The sequence below is a fragment of the Mobula hypostoma genome, chromosome 8 (assembly GCF_963921235.1).
Source record: "Mobula hypostoma chromosome 8, sMobHyp1.1, whole genome shotgun sequence".
NCBI lineage: Eukaryota > Metazoa > Chordata > Chondrichthyes > Myliobatiformes > Myliobatidae > Mobula > Mobula hypostoma.
Genome location: NC_086104.1, coordinates 152,376,864 through 152,394,855, shown reverse-complemented (window position 1 = coordinate 152,394,855; position 17,992 = coordinate 152,376,864). Strand labels below are relative to the sequence as shown.

General features: G+C 40.7%; 1 protein-coding gene across 1 annotated transcript; it reads right to left on the bottom strand.

Annotated features, from left to right (window-relative positions):
• Positions 1-1,327: 1,327 nt before the first annotated feature.
• On the bottom strand, positions 1,328-17,290 carry figla (folliculogenesis specific bHLH transcription factor). The gene is made up of 6 exons (XM_063055331.1): positions 16,992-17,290; positions 15,233-15,385; positions 13,744-13,962; positions 10,574-10,651; positions 7,354-7,422; positions 1,328-1,398 (listed from the first exon to the last, which is right to left on the bottom strand). Exons 1-5 carry the CDS (start codon positions 17,280-17,282, stop codon positions 7,375-7,377), a joined length of 789 nt encoding a protein of 262 aa, XP_062911401.1. The 5' UTR covers positions 17,283-17,290; the 3' UTR covers positions 1,328-1,398; positions 7,354-7,374.
• Positions 17,291-17,992: the final 702 nt, after the last annotated feature.

The window sequence follows — 17,992 nt, the reverse complement described above, 5'->3', positions numbered from 1 at the left end:
ATAACACAGAGGAACTTAAAGGAATTTTGCATCCATTTGTTATGTTACAAATGGATGCAAATTGCTGGTTATGGTCAGTGGTCAATGAATCCAATGTGATTCAGGCTAATTTTTTTTATCTTTCGCTAAACATATATAATCTACCTAACTTCACCATAGACAGTCCCAGGCCAGCTGCAGGAGGAGGGTTGGGCATGGGACGAGCAAGACCATCCCATAAAAATCAAGTGCTACAGAAATGGCAGCAGGAGCTCCGAAGACTCACCCCTGGGAAAGGAAGGATACCGCAAGAAGATGGGCTACGCCTGTGAACAGCCTGAAAGACTGGCCCAGGACAGAGGACTCTCTCAAGCTGCTGTCCGCAGCCTATGTCCCAGTAAGGATAATGGGCTTCAGTAAGTAACATCCCTACTCTTCTCATGCAGCTTAATTGGAACCTCCCTTAAAGCTCAAAATTTCCAAAAAGCCTTCAGTATTTCAGACTGTTGACATGATCAAATAAGACAGCTCGGGGAGTCAGAGTTCAATTCCAACGCCATCTGTAAGGAGTTTGTACTTTCTCCCTGTGACCACATGGGTTTCCTCCAGGCACTCCAATTTCCTCCCACAGTCCAAAGATGTACCAGTTGGTAGGTTAACTAGTCATTGTAAATTGTCCAGTGATTAAGCTAGTGTTGAATATAGGTAGGTTGCTGGGCGGTGCGGCTTGGTGGGCCAGAAGGGCCTGTATCTCACAAAAATAAATAAAACCCCCATCCAGGTCATGCCTTGTTCCCATTGTTACCATCAGGAAGGAGGTACAGAAGCCTGAAGGCACACACTCAGTGATTCAAGAACAGTTTCTTCCCCTCTGCCATCTGATTTCTAAATCGAGACATTGAACCTATGAACACTACCTCAATACTTATTTAAAAAATAAGTAGTTTTTGCACATCTTAATTTAACTATTATACATATATACTTAATGTAATTCAGTTTTCCCCTATATTTATCATTACTGTATTACATTGTACTGCTGCTGCAAAGTTAACAAATTCCCCAAAATATGCCAGTGATATTAAACCTGATTCTGATCTTGCCTGCAAATGACTGCTACTTTGCTTTATCTAATAACCATTCTTTTATTGGTTTTTGTACTCTCTATTCCAGAGTTAACAAGACCAGTTACTTCAGTAAGGGCAGCAAAGCTAGAAGCTACTTGCTTTTTATTTATGAAGAGGTAATGCATTGAACTTGAAAAATTTATGAAAATAATCCCACAAGTACCAAAATTATATGATTAAGCACACAAGTTACATGTCAATCAAATCATCTATTTACTACGGAGTGAATGAATGCTGTTTTTTTAATGTTGTATATTTAATATTTTCCAGAGTCAAAAGCCAATGGTCTTGGGACCTGTAACAAAATTAACATTAGAAACAAGTTAGATAATGGGTAGTTGGGTATTTAATATTTCAATAATATTGTAAATATATTGGTGAAGCATTCTTTGTTGTTTAAATAATTCATTACGGGTTAGATGTATGTGAATGGCATATCTGAGAGCCTCACTAAAGAAAAACGAGGTAGATACATTTTTCCAGGCTCCTGTGGTTTTCTTTCAATTAGTTTTGGAGTTACAAAACATAATATTATGTGACAGTCTATCACACTGTAAAGCTCTGCTTTCTGGCTAAGACTATTGTCACAAGTTTTGAATTTGGATGTCTCAGGTAATGAGAAATGTTACGGAAGCATAAACTCAAGCGTATCTAATTTAATTTCAGCAAGTTTTGGCTTGGAATACAACAAGACCTCTCATTTAAATAATTGCTTCAACTGTGTTTTGTTAAATCGTGGAGGGGCCAGTTTGATCAGCATATATTGCCCTTGGTCTCAGTGCCTGGTCCAGAATGGGTAAAGCTATCATACTGATTATTGAAAATTCTTGGCCCAATGCATTAGAGAGTATTACTTTTAAATACATTATAGATCCAGGTCAGCTTCAGAAGCCAATATTGGCAGGAATGAGTCAATTCAATTAAATGAAGCTGCCAGAATTGATCCTCAGATATCAGAAGCTACAAGATACTGAAGGGGTTGCCAGTAATAAAGTGAAAGCAATCCAGTGTCCTCTGCTGAAGAATTAAGGAGGACAATGTCTGGAAAATGCCTAAGTGTTTACATGTACAAATACTACAGATGCTGAAGATATTAAATAAAAACTGAAAGTGCTGGTAAACAGCATCTGTAGGGAGGAAACATTTAGCATTACCTTATGACATACGAGCAAAATTAGGCCATTTGGCCCATTGAGTCTGCTGTGGCATACCATCATGACCGATTTATTATCCCTCTCAACTTCATTCTCCTGCCTTCCCCTGTAACCTTTGACACCCTTATTAATCAAGAAACTATCAGCCTCTGCTTTAAATATACCCAGTGGTTTGGTCTTATCAGCTGTCTGTGGCAGTGAATCCCACTGATCTGCCACCCTCTGCTGGTTAATTACCAATGAGTTCTAATGATAGGCTTCTCACCGCAGCTTTTGCCTGACTGGTTGAAAATTTCCAGCATTTTGTATTTTTTTTGTTATGAAGTATCAAAGTGGTAATATGGCAATTCCTGGATGAACAATAAATAAACCTTATTTTCTTCCCTTCAAAGAAATTTTAACCTTGGATTAACCATTCAGGTTATTAATTCCGATGGAGACTAGGCCAAAACATGTTGCGGTGAAGTACAATGTCTTCCACTGCTAGTGCAGTTTGCTGTTGTACCTAACACTACAGCCTGACTCAAAGGCAAAGGGATTTGTGCCCACTACACCGATGAATCCAGGAATTACAGGAAAAGTGGACATTATTTTACAGCAAACACAAAATAATCTGCAGATGCTGTAAAAGAGCAAAGCAACACTTTCAGTACACTGGATGAACTCAGCAGGTCGGGCAGCATCAGTCAGAAACGATGAGTCGACGTTTTGGGCTGGAACCCTTGGTCAGGACTGAAGAATGAAAGATGGGGAAGGATTTGAAGAATGCTTGTAGCGTCAGTTGATAGACCAGTAACTTGAAAGACAAAGGGGTGGGGGAGGGGAAGCATTACCAGTAATTTGAAAGACAAAGGGGTATCCTCCCCCAGCTCCCTCATGGTTCCGCCTCCTTTTTCTACCAGCCATTGTTTTCAGGGCTATGACATCCCCTCCCCCACCCCTTTGTCTTTCAAATTACTGATCTATCAACTGACGCTACAAACAGTATTCAAATCCTTCCCCATCTTTCATTCTTCAGTCCTGACGAAGGGTTCCGGCCCGAAACGTTGACTTATCGTTTCTGTCTGATGCTGCCCGACCTGCTAAACCTTTTTACAGCACTTGTGAAAAGCAAGCAGGTGCCTATATAGACATGTTTAAAATTAGTAAAAGTAATTTATACAGCAACTCAAGAATACTTCTCTATTCTGTAGGATAATAGTTTTCACTGTATTCTCGTGTTTTGATTTCCTTTGTAGCTGAAAATAGAATCAATTTGTCTTGAATAGTTTGGGAAGTGCAAATCAAAGGAATTTACTCTCAGCTCGGTTTTAAGGATTATGAACCCAAGTTCTGCCTTGTAAATCACCCTGGCCATTTATCTGCAAAACCCCTCTTACATGTTTTAATGAAATTACGTCTTGTTCTACTAACATTCAAAGAATATCATATAGAATGAGCCAACTTTTCCCCAGAAAGATCATTGCCCCATCCCTTAAGAATCCTAGGAAAAGTATACCTTTCCACACACAAGGAAACAACATAATTACTGTACAAAGTCTTATTTAATTTTATTCAGAATTTTTACTTCGATTGCCTTGCAAAGATCATTACATCATTTGAGTTTTCTAATTAACCCTATGTTCATTCATATACAAGGATATTCCTTCCCTCTGTGTGAGAGGGATTCCCAACCTTTTTTTTTAAAAAAAAGAAATGCCATGGACCCCTACCATTAACCGAGGGATCCATGGACCCCCAGATTGTGACCACTGCTCTCAGATATATTGTGACTTTGAACTACCCATCTGAAAGCAGATAATATTCCACTTGTCACCCTGTCTCCCACTTAATTGGTCTATATCCCTTTACAACTCCTTCACATTCCTTCTCACAGCATACTTTCTAACTAACTTGTCTTTCTCTGCCAGTTATGCCAATACAGGCAGTGTCCCTATTTGTGTCAGTGAATCAGTAAATAGCCAATTCCAAACACTGACCTCTTTAGCACTCCACATTTATACCCCTGCTATTTAAATTCTAGCATTTCCAGCACTGCAATCAATACTCAATGCATGCAAACATTTTACACTAAATGTACTTATCCAAATCTTTGATAATAGCTTTTTGGATGGCATCGTGAAATGAGTTTTCAAAATCCAAATATAATTTTAATGTTAGGTGTCAGCTGATCTACTACACTGGTAGACAAACCTTCAATTTCATAAAAGACAATTTCCATTTCACAGAACTATCAATTTCATTCAACATTTTTCATATCAATGATTCAGATGGTCTAACTGGAAGCTCTAAGCAAACACCCTGCAGTTAACAAATCCAATCTGTAGTGACTATTTCTAATCTATTAATTGTCAGACTGCATTTTTCACTGTCCATACATAGACATTTTAAATTTCCAATACCTCTGCCCTTTAGCCTTGAATTGAGTGATTGACTTTAGTTGTAGAGTTGGATATAATTTATTTTATGATCGACCATAGCAGGTTTTTAAAAATATATCCACTTGGAAATTAATTGGAGTAAACAGGATGGCACAGTAGTGTAGCAGCTAGAGTAATGTTATTACAGTGCTAACAAATCAAGTTCAATTCCTGCCACCGTCTTTAAGGAATTTGTACATTCTCCTCATGATCGCATGGATTTCCTCCAGGTGCTCTGGTTTCCTCTGCCATTCCAAAGGCGTATGGTTTTAGCAAGTTGTGAGCATGTTATGTTGACGTTGGAAGCACGGTGACACTTGCGGGCTGCCCAGCACAATCCTCATCGATTTGATCAACTTTGCACTCAACGTCACCAAGACCAAAGAACTGATTGTGGACTTCGGAAAGGGTCAGCCAAAAGAACACACACACCAGTCCTCAGAGGGATCAGAAGTGGAAAGAGTGAGTAATTTTAAGTTCCAGGGCATCAGTATCTGTGAAGATCTATTCTGGACCCAATATCCATCATTAAAGACAGCAGCTATACTTCATTTGGAGTTTGAAGAGATCTGGGATGTCAACAAATACACTCAAAAACTGTGGAGAGCATTCCAACAGGCTGCATCACTGTCTGGTATGGGAAGGGGTGGTGGTGGGGGGAGAAACTACAGCACAGGACCGAAAGAAGCTGCAGAGGTTTGTAAATCTAGTCAGCTCCATCTTGGGTACTAGCCTACAAAGTACCCAGGACATCTCCAGCGAGTGGTGTCTCAGAAAGGCAGCATCCATTACTAAGGACCTCCAGCACCCAGGGCATGCCCTTTTCTTACTGGTACCATCAGGTAGGAGGTACAGAAGCCTGAAGGCACACACTCAGCGATTCAGGAACAGCTTCTTCCCCTCTGTCGTCCGATTCCTAAATGGATATTGAACCCTTGGACACTACCTCACTTTTTAAAAAATATATAGTATTTCTGTTTTTTTTGCACATTTTTAATCTATTCAATATACATATACTGTAATTGATTTACTTATTTATTATTTTTAAAATTTTATTTATTTTCTCTCTTTTATATTATGTGTTGCATTGAACTGCTGCTGCTAAAACAAATTTCACGTCACATGGCGGTGATGATAGACCTGATTCTGATATATCGATGCAACTACGAAGAAGGCACGACAGCAGCTATCTTTCGTTAGGAGCTTGAGAAGGTTTGGCATGTCACCAAAGACACTTGCAAATTTCTGCAGACATACCATGAAGAGCATTCTAACTGGCTCCGTCACCGTCTGGTCTGGTGGGGGGGCGGGTGGTGTGATACTGCACAGGATCTAAACACACTGCAGAGAGTTGTAAACTGAGTCAGCTTCATCATGAGCACTAGCCTCTGTATTATCCAGAACATCTTCAAGGCGAGATGCCCCAAAAAGGCTGTATCCATCATTAACATAGAAAACCTACAGCACAGTACATGCCCTTCGGCCCACAAAGCTGTGCTGAACATGTCCTTACCTTAGAAATTACCTAGTGTTACCCATAGCCCTCTATTTTTCTAAGCTCCATGTACCTGTCCAGGAGTCTCTTAAAAGACCCTATCGTATCCGCCTCCACCACCGTCGCCGGCAGCCCATTCCACGCACTCACCATTCTCTGCTTAAAAATCTTACCCCTGACATCTCCTCCATACCTATTTCCAAGCACCTTAAACCAGTGCCCTCTCACGATCCCAGATCTGGAATGAGACTCCCACCACCCAGGTCATGCCTTGTTCTCATTGCTACTATAGGAAGGAGGTACAGAAGCCTGAATGCACACCCTCAACGATTCAGGAACAGCTTCTTCCCCTCTGCCATCCGATTTTTGAATGGGCATTGAACCCATGAACACTACCACACTACCTTTTTATTGTTATATGTTATATATAACAATTTTGATTGATGCAAACGATGTATTTTCAGGTTAGTAACTTAATTGGTCACATGGAAGTAATTGGGCAAGTGTGGTGTTGATGGACTGGATGGGTCTGTAACTATGCTTTATCTCTAAAGTAAAATTTCTGTACCATCTTTTTATATAGGCATCCGTTAGTCTCGTGAGACCATGGATTTGCGCCTTGGAAGGTTTCCAGGGCACAGGCCTGGGCAAGGTTGTATGGAAGACCAGCAGTTGCCCGTGCTGCAAGTCTCCCCTCTCCACACCACCAATGTTGTCCATGGGAAGGGCACTAGGGCCGATACAGCTTGGCACCGGTGTCGTCGCAGAGCAATGAGTGGTTAAGTGCCTTGCTCAAGGACACAACACGCTGCCTCAGCTGAAGCTCGAACTAGCTACCTTCAGTTCACTAGACCGACACCTTAACCACTTGGCCACGTGCCAACACACTGTACCATCTTAACCAGATACAATGGATGTTTAAGCAAGTGGAATGGATTGGAAATCAGGGAAGTCAAGGGCTCTTCAGTGAGGGATTGTGACCAATATCCAGCATCCAGTCAACATTCTAAAGTTTAACATCACCGTCAACCTTCTTTCCAACTGTTTAATGGTGTGCATGGCTGTTTTTTTTAATATAGATTTTTATGCCTTTGCTCTGTACTGCTGCTGCAAAACAACAAATTTCACATTATATGTCAGTGACAATAAATCTGATTGTGAAGAAGTTGGTAGCCACTCACCTGCAGTAGTCCAGATTTAACCTAATCGCTATGTACATTGGAACAGGAGCCTTCATTTGCTTGGAATATCTGAAAGAGAAACAAGCCACATTCAGAATACAAGATCACCCTGTACACGGTCCAAAATGTTGATGATTCATTTCCCTCCATAGATGCAGCATGACTTGCTGAGTTCCTCCAGCATCTTGTGCATGTTGCTCAAAATTTCCAGCATTTGCAGAATATCCCGCATTGGGCTGACACGATGAAAGACATTTTCATTATGTCAGCCCAAAACTTCATTGAACAGAACCATGTCATTCAACCCAAACGGTCTACACTGGTACTCATTGTCCTGTGCATTGCCTTGTATTTCTTTTCTGCAATGGTGCTTAACAATTTTAAATGAATCAACTATTTCGTAAAGCTGTAGTGTTTGAATTCAACTATATATTGGGTTAATGGCTGGTATAGTGCACGCTAGACCAGAGTGACTGGCGAGCTTTGGTTAAAACCGCTCACATCAACCTGGAGGAGAGATGCCGAGCAGTACTAATCACTATGTGACAGAGAGGGAAAGCAATAGCAGTGACTCCACTTGCAGATCCAGCACAGTTTTCATGTCCTTAATGTAGACATCTATATTGCTCATAACTTGGACTCAGCAGCCACCTACAAACACTCCACAGAACAGCGCAAATCTAACTGTCATCGTCGGACATGGTGAAAAGGTTTGTAGGGCTGTGGGGCCAGCATAAACATAAGCTAACTGATCGCTCCCTGTGTTGTGTCATCAAACAAATCCATTAATGCCTCCATGCATGACTAACTTTGATTATCTGCTGATGAAACCATATTTTTCTGCATACAAATTCTTCAAAGACCTTTAACATAACGACCAAAGCATATACTGCAGATGCTCAAAGCCTGAGATAAAAGAGAAAAACTGGAAACAGTCAAGTCAGTCAGCTTCTGTGGAGAAGTGAACAGAATTTATACCTCAAGTCAATGTGTGCAAAGGTGAACAATTCCTACTTCAATATCCAATTTCCAGCGTTGCTGATAATATTTTACTTTGATTTTTGCATCTCTCTTTTGCAGCTCTCACAGACTTTTCTTTGTTCACTGATGTCTTTAGAACCCTTTCGTCTGTTTCAATTATCCCCTGTTGTCATATATCTTCTGCTCTCCATCTTATCGCTTGTTGTTCCTCTCCGCACCTTGTGGCGCACTGGGCAGCAATCTTGCCATTTCTTTAACATTTGTCATTTTTTTTTATATAAACAAGGCCAAGTCGTTAACTCGATTCTCACCTCAGCGTGGATAGGAAGCTTGCAAGGAGCCAGCTGGATTCAAACCCAGGACCACTCGTCTTGAAATTCAGTCCAGAGGGCACTACACCCCCAGCTGACTTAACTTATCACTTAACTTCTCCATAGCTCCGTCCTTCTCTTGTGGTCATCAACGAGAAAAGTTGACTGTTAAACTGCTGAATAGTTCTAACAATTTATTTTCTTTTAAACAATGGAAGTCCTTACTACATTAGTCTTTCATTTTCTATTGAAGTAAGTAACGACCAGATCAATCTTTCCCAATTACAATAAAGTCAGTTTGGACATCCTTATTGTGCACCCTTCTCAAATGCTTTCTTATCGTTATCAATAATCTGGAGACCAGACTTGAATTGACAAAAACATAAGAAAATCTGCAAATGTTGGAAATCCAAAGCAACACACATAAAATGCTGCAGGAACTCAGCAGGTCAGCCAGGATCGAGGGAAAAGAGGGAACACTGTGTCTCATTAGGGTCCTGATGAAGGGTCTCAGCCCGAAACGTCAAATGTTTACTCTTTTCCTTAGATGCTGCTTGGCTTGCTGAGTTCATCCAGCATTCTGTGTGTGTTGAAGTGACAAAAGATTGAAGAGTGACACAAACATTTTTACACAGCTACTCTATCATCTGGACTGCACAGAAAGGATGATAATGTTCGGGATTCAAAAGTTATGGAATTTGGTGAATATCTTCATCATTATGTGCATTGTCCTATGACGTAGGCGATAATGGTCTTTGACCATGATTGCTCTTGGCAAATTATTCTGCAGAAGTGGTTTGCCATTTTCTCCTTCTGGGCCGTGTCTTTACAAGACAGGTGACCCCAGCCATTATCAATACTCTTCAGAGATTGCCTGCCTGACATCAGTGGTCGCATAACCAGGAGTTGTGATATGCACCAGCTGCTCCCAAGGCTTCACGTGACCCTGATTGGTGGGTGGGAGGGGTTAAGCAGGTGCCACACCTTGCCCAAGGGTGACCTGCAGGGTAGCGGAGGGAAGGAGCACCTTACAACTCCTTTCATATGGAGACACAACTCCACCCTGCCACCCAGGTGAATATATCAAGCATTAATTCTAACACGTTTCGGTCTTGAGTTCTTAATGCAAATTGCAAGCAGCGCTTTGAAGCAAACAGTACTGTCTAGAGAACACTGGCTACTGGGTCACAACAGGAGTTTGGCTGCCCAAGGGATATATAGTTTATAAACTGACATTACCATGAGATGCTCTTGCAAATTATCTTTCTACAATAGGGCGTGTTAATTAACCTACATCCAAAAGGGCATTAGACATTTTCAGCTAAGTTATTTTGCACAATTCTGACTTACACACACAGAGATTTAGCCCTCACAGCACTAATTGTAAGTGTCTTGTTTCTGTGCTTGGAGTTTTATGGCATCCATGTGCATTATCCTGGCAAGCATTCAGTGGTGTCTTGTGCTCTCACTCTAAGGCTGTAATTCATTTATTCATTGTTTTCGTTCATTGAGCTACCCATGTGGAATGGGCTCTTCCAGCCCTTTGAGCCACGCTACTCACCAATCCCGATTTAATCCTGGCCTAATCACAGGGACAATTTACAATGTCCAATTAACCAGCCAAATGGTACATCTTTGGAGGGTGGAAGGAAACCCACGCAGTCACGGGGAGAACGTACAAACTCTTTACAAGCAGTGGCGGGAATTGAACCCGGGTCACTTGTACTGTAAAGCGTTGTGCTAACCACTACACTACTGCGCTGCCCCATTACATGGAATCTTTTCCCAGGATGAAAATATTAAAGTAAATAATGTCATTGTAGCTTCTGAAATTGTACCAAATCACCTGCCGTTATCTTTACTCTTAAATAATATCAAAATCTCAATATACTTTGCATTCAGGAAGTCTCAACTAACAGAATACTTGCCTGTTGTGATGAATAAAAGTCTTTATATCCACCAGCCTCAACTTCTCTTCGGTATCTCAGTTCACCAGTCACAATGGGCTGAAAGTTAATTGAAAAAAATAATTCTGTGTGAATAGCTTGGAGCCAATTCTGCAAAGAGTCACCACAGATTCAATAGGCTGAATGGTGTCCTGTGTTGTAATGATTCAACTAATGAAGAATATGGAACCTTTATCCAATCCCAGAAATGTTGCTGGTCCTTCCTGATTGAGCAGAGTCTGTAGGGGCCATGTATACTTTATTGTGTTTTTATTATGGCGACTAGTCACAAGAGTGGGGGGGGGGGTGGTAAAAAAGAAAGGAATAAGTTACATACTCTTGCTTATTTCACGGCAGTTTGTACCTTTGGACCAGTGGAGGTCGGGTCTTTTGCTGATCACTGAGATAACATTCAATAATGCTTCATTGTATGTTTGCTAATTGCTAATAAAGGATTGGAATAAGGAATTTTGACTCTTTGGAGCAATCATTGGAGCTGTGGGCATGTCATGCAAGTATAACAACTCCGTCTGGGGTTGCAGGCTGGCCGCAATTGTTTTGTTTCGATCTTGGATCAATTTTTTTTGCCGCTAGAGAATCTATTAAAGAGCACTTTCTAAAAGTTACCCTTTCACTTAACTTTAGACCAGGAACAAAAGAATTGCAACAGGGCAACAAATACCAAAACATCCTAAACTTTAAAGGATTTGACATTAACTAAGACTAGTATAAATTCATAGTATTGACTATTTTTCTTGGTTTTTCTCCCTCCCCCTCCTAAACAGTTGAATATGCTCATAGGTATGCTTTTCTAATATTCATATGCAATTTTAAACACAAGCATTGTTGAGGTTTGCAAAAAGAATAAAAAAGTTACATTATTAGATACAGTATCTGAAAAAGTATTCAGCCCCCGCACTATTTTCACATTTTCCTGACTCATTTTCTAAATTTAAAATATATTTGAGGTAGGATTTTTTGACCTAATCTACAAAACATTGTGCATCATGTCGAATGAAAATTCCAAAACCAGTCAACAATTTGTGAAAAATTAAAAAACCAAAATTGTGAGGCTGGTAAAGGGTTCATATGTTAACTTTCCTAGGTACAATATACCGTATTACCTTACAAACTCACCCAATTTGTTGATATAGAAAATTGGAGAATCACTTGTTTTCTATTAATTCACAAGAACAAACACCCTCTCTCTCTCTCTCCCCACAAGGTCCAAACATTTGGTAGATTTTCAACAGACCAAACCAAAATGAAGACAAAAGAACATTCATGACAAGTCAGAAAAATGATAATAGAGAAGCACAGATCTGGAGAAGGGTACTAGACCATCTCAAAGGCCTTGGAGCTCAGTGCAGTCCATCACAAAAAAATTGAAAAAAAAAATGGAAAAAGTATGAAACCACGCTTAGGTCAGGCTGCCCCTCTAAACTTAGTCACCTGAGAAGAATAGCACTTATAAGAGAGGCTACTGTAACATAGAAACATAGAAAACCTACAGCACAATACAGGCCCTTCAGCCCACAAAGCTGTGTCGAATATGTCCTTACCTCAGAAATTACCTAGGGTTACCCATAGCCTCTATTTTTCTGAGTTCCATGTACCTGTCCAGGAGTCTCAAAAGACACTATTGTCGCCAGCCACCCATTCCATACACTCACCACTCTCTGCGTAAAAAACTTACCCCTGACGTCTCCTCTGTACCTTCTTCCAAGCACTGTGCCCTCTCGTGCTAGCTGTTTCAGCCCTGGGAAAAAGCCTCTGACTATCCACATGATCAATGCCTCTCATCATCATATACACCTCTATCAGGTCACCTCTCATCCTCAGTTGCTCCAAGGAGAAAAGGCCGAGTTCACTCAACCTATTTTCATAAGGCATGCTTCCCAAACCAGGCAACATCCTTGTAAATCTCTTCTGCACCCTTTCTATAGTTTCCACATCCTTTCTATAGTGAGGCGACCAGAACTGAGCACAGTACTCCAAGTGAGGTCTGACCAGGGTCCTATATAGCTGCAACATTACTTCTTGGCTCCTAAACTCAATCTCACGATTGATGAGGGCCAATGCACCGTATGCTTTCTTAACTATAGAGTCAACCTGTGCAGCAGTTTTGAGTGTCCTGTGGACCAACACCAATTGGCACTCTGAGTGAGCTGCAGAAGTCAATAACTGCAACTGGAGACTGAACTTCGTGGCTCTACAGTCTCAAGTCTAAGGGCTTGTACAAAAAAGGGTATTTATGGAAGATTGGCAAGGAAGAAGCCTTGGTTTGAAAAGACCATATCCTTGCCCATAAAAACTTTGCAAAGCATCACTTAGAAGATACTATAAAGATGTGGATGAAGGTGTAATAGTTGGATGAGGCTAAAGTGGAACTTTTTGGCCTCAACACTAAGCCATATCAGTGGCGTCAATTTAATACTGTGCACCAGCCATCCCTACTGTAAAGTATGGTGGAGAAAACATCATGCTATGGGGATGCTTTTCAACAGCAGCGACTGGAAATCTGGTCAGCATTGATAGGAAGATGAATGCTACTTAATACAGAGAGATCCTGGATGAAAACCTGCTCACCTCCGCTAGAAAGCTTAAACTGGAGAGGATGCTAATCTTTCGGTAAGACAACGACACACAAAGTACACTGCCAGAGCAACCATGGAGCGGCTTCAAATGAAGAAAATGATTTCCTCGGGTGACCCAGCATCCTGACCTTAACCCGATCGAACGCCACTAGCAAGGCCTCAAGATTCCTGTCCACCACCACTCCCTAACTGAACTGGCACAGCTTGAGCAATTCTGCAATGAGGAATGGACAAATCTTGCTGCATCACGTTGTGTGAAATTAATAGAAACTTAGCAAAAAAGACCACTGGCTGCAGTAGCTGCGAGAGGTGGTTCAACTAAGTAGTGAGCAAAGGGGGATGAATACTTTTGAACTGCTGACATGTCAGTTTTTGAATTTTTAGTTTTTCTTGTTTTACAATTTTACTTTTTTGGGGGGTTCTACTGTGAAAAATGGAGCATGTGATTCACAATTAAAAGTTCTCAGTTAAATTGATCCAAATCCCTGGTTGTAATACTCATTTATGTGAACAAAGGGTTGGGGGCTGAATATTTTTACAAGGCACCATAATCACCAAGCTTCCATCCTGCAGCTGGACAATTCCCACAAAGGGCATGATATGATTATCCAACAGGTTGTGTACTTCTTCCTCAGTCACAGGCTCCAGCTGATTTCCAGTGTCATCCTCTTCATTGTGAGCTCTATGGTTAGCAAGGCTGCTCCCTGGAGACACATTGTTTTCTGGCTCCCCAGAGTTGAAAAGTTGTGAATTGTTGTTATTGTCAACAATTCCCTGTCCAAAAGGAACAGATATTAGGTCACCATATTGTCAAAGCCAATCAAATACACTAAAGGTTTAAGACAACTTTGAAGGAAAGGAAAAACTAAACTTTTACAAAGGTGAGAATTGTGACACTCTCACTAGTTCAAAATTCCATGGACAACTCAAAAATCAGGAAGCTTCCATCCTGTAGTTTTCTGATGGACACTGCATCTGTCATTAGGAACCCTCACCACCCAGGTCATGCCCTGTTCTCATTGCTTCCATCAGGAAGGAGGTACAGAAACCTGAAGGCACACACTCAATGATTTAGGGACAGCTTCTTCCCCTCTCCCGTCCCATTTCTGAATGGACAAAAAAACCCATGAACACTACCTCACTAATTTTTATTTCTTATTTTTTTTGCACTACTTATTTAACTACTTAATATATATTTACTGTAATTCTTGTTTTTTCTCTCTATCATGTATTGCATTGTACTGCTGCCACAAAGTTAACAAATGTCACAACATATAAACCGGATTCTGAAATATCAAAGGGATTTTTAAAAAAATATAATTGAATATCCCTTTAATTTATAGCATTAACACTGCTCAAATAAGATACCCATCTTAGGGTATCTAGGCTTAGACTGACTCAAACATCTTCCCACTCACATATTTTCTCTTTATTCATCCAAAATAGGCAACAGTTTATTTCAGGCTACCTCTCAATCCTTGACTACTATTTAAGATTTGTTTAAAAAAAAAGTTTTGAGCAGACCACAAATGCTACAGTACCATAAGATATAGGAGCAGAAATTAGGCCATTTGGCCCACTGAGTCTGCTCTACATTCCATCATGGCTAATTTATTATCCCCATCAATCCATTCTCCTGCTTTCTCCCAGTAACCTTTACTAAATCCAGAACCTACCAACCTCTGCTTTAAATGTACCCAATGAATTGCCCCCGCCATCCTTTTGTGGCAATTAATTCCACAGATTCTGGCTCAAAGAAATTTTTCATTTCTGTTCTAAAGGGACATCCTTCTATTCTGAGGCCAGTCCTAGGCTCCTCTGTCTCGGCCTTTCAATATTCAATAAGTTTACTTCTCATAACCATAGTTCAAAATGATCATTGAGTTGATAAAGGTCCCCGTCCCCCTCCGCACCCAGGGATTTAGGTAGAGATTCTCAGTCATTAAACTAACTTAATAACATCCATGTTCAAGTTCTCTACATCTTGCTGCATATATTCAATCCCATAACTCAAGAAAGACACAAAATCTCCAATAATCCTTACTTCAGAACCTCCGGATTCCTCTAAAACAATATGCAGGAGGCGAATATATTCTGATGCAGCCTTGAGCACACGGACTTTGCTTGGCTTTCGATCTTTGGAAATCAAAGGCACAATACTCCTGAGCTTTGAAAAACCTCCATTTATGCTCTGGACCTGAAATAATACAAGTATTTTCTCAGGAGCTTGAATTCAGTTTTGGAATCTGGGCAATGCTAACTTTTATTGCCTTTCCCTCAGGAAAGTGGTGATGAGTCACCCTCCTCCCTCCCTTTCTCCTATGGGCCACTCTCCTCTCAGATTTCCTTCCTCTCCAGTCCTTTACCTTTTCCACCCACCTAGCTCCAAATAGCCTCCTTCCCTCCCCACCCCCCCAACCACCTTTTCATTCTGGCATCATCCCCCTTCCTTTCCAGTCCCGAAGAAGGGTCTTCTCCCAAAACATCAACTGTTTATTCATTTCCATGGATGTTGCCTGACTTGCTGAGTTCCTCCAGCAAATTGTGCGTGTTCCTGAACTGTGGCTGGCTCCTGGTGATGGTAGCTCCCACTGTGCTGCTGGGCAAGGTGCTTCAGGGTTTAGATCAAACAGCAATACATTTCCAAATAGGATGGAAATGTGCAGTGTGATGCTTCTGTGACCTGTCACCTTTGTACTCCATGGCGATAGAGATTTCAGATTTGGGAGCATCCTATGCAACTAACTGCATTGCAAACTACTTATTCCATCAGCAGCATTACAGCCTTCACATTGAAGTAGGTTTTCACTACTATATTTAAGGATAAAATACAATCAAATAGCAAAAACAGACAAGAAAAATATCATAAACACGAGAGATTCTGCAGTTGCAAGGGGAAAAAGTCAAATTCATTTGTTTAACATGGTTACTTGCTACTGTGATTTTAATATGGTAGCTTAATCATAGTTAGTAACTATGGCAACTTTAATTGCTCATTATCTTGCTTTCAGGGCCAAATGGGAAAAGTTAGTAACTTACAATTAAAAATGCAAACTTAATTACAGTATTGTGACCTATACAGTTGTTTCCTCTTGACCAAATGCACATGAGCCCAGGAATAATTGAGATTCACTCAAATTCATAAGACTATCTGCAACCTTAAACTTTGAGCTTGTTTTGTTTATGCAATTGGGTTATAGGAATTGAGTTTTGGATACTGTTCCTATTTAATCAGAGCATTTGAAAATCAAGGAGTAACTAAATATAACTTTTTAACAAATTCTGGAGCCTAAAATTTAAAGAAGTCTAACTAATTGAATTACCACATTGGCAGTCAGAAGCCAAAATATGAAAATCTATATCAACGCTTACTAGAGAAACCCAACTTAAATACTCACTCATTTTATGTGGATTCCAAGATGTACTTCACAGGCCCTCTAAGATGCTACCCACATTAGGATCTCCTAATCCATTTATTTAACACCATACACCCAACACTACCCACAAAAATTTAAACTCTAATTTCCCATTACTTCTTACTATATTTCCAATAACCTTGATAATTGTAAAATGGGAATATATTAAAATCATTATACAAGAATAGTTATAATAACAGAATGGTATGGAAGTTAACAGAACATTTTTCCTGTGAACAATAACCAATCCAGCCAAGGACATATGAAAGGCAACAAATCACACAGGCATCTCATTTCCAAACTTCAAGATTTTAGCTAGAAGATTTATGTTACTTAATGTGCCAAATTAAATTACAGAGTAAAAACAGTGATAATTTTTCCTCTCACCCTGTGTCTCTCCCTTGCATTAGCTGCTTGCCTCTTGCCAAACAAGTCCTGTACATCACTGCTAGTGTAGTGGCCAGAAGGTTGTCTCTTGAACTTCCTTACTGGAGCCAAAAGAGGCAATGGCCCAAAAGTTTCATCCAGCACCTCACTCATCCTTTCTACCTCAGGCACAATGAGCAGCTGTGGAGAAGCAGACTTTACTACTTCCCCCTGATGAAGCAAACCATAGTCTTGCAACTTCTTGTAAGAGACTTCAAAGCAACAAAACTTCATATCTTTCCCCCTCTCCATTCCCAACATCCAACATTCACTCCCTTGTGCACCTGACTTTTATTTTATGTTAACAAACATTTATTCAGACAGCCCTGCAGAGAATCCTTTTCAGTTGACTGCATCCTTACCACAGGTGCACTGATTGAAGGCGCACGGCATTGTAGCGCTTGTAGTCTCGAGGAGCCCTTCTCTCATACAGTAGGTCGAGTGTTGGACTACAACGTCCATGATGCAATCAGATGGGGAGCGCCGGCTCTCGCCCACATGCGCAGTGAAGAGGTGATGGAGCGCTGGTTATGCTTGCTGAAGTGTGTGTGCAGGCGAGTTGGGTATTGACGGCTTTGGACAACTAAAAAAAATGTGGCGGTGAATGCTTAATTACAAACGAAAGGTGCAATTTTTTAAAGATATGAACTGCAAGCTCGGCTTTGTGTGGAGAATGGACTCGTGGGGTTGAAAACCCCATTCCCATTCTGACATGTCTATCCACGGCCTCCTCTACTGTAAAGATGAAGCCACACTCAGGTTGGAGGAACAACACCTTATATTCCATCTGTGTAGCCTCCAACCTGATGGCATGAACATCGACTTCTCTAACTTCCGCTAATGCCCCACCTCCCCCTCGTACCCCATCCGTTATTTATTTTTATACACATATTCTTTCTCTCACTCTCCTTTTTGTCCCTCTGAATATACCCCTTGCCCATCCTCTGGGTCCCCCCCCCTTG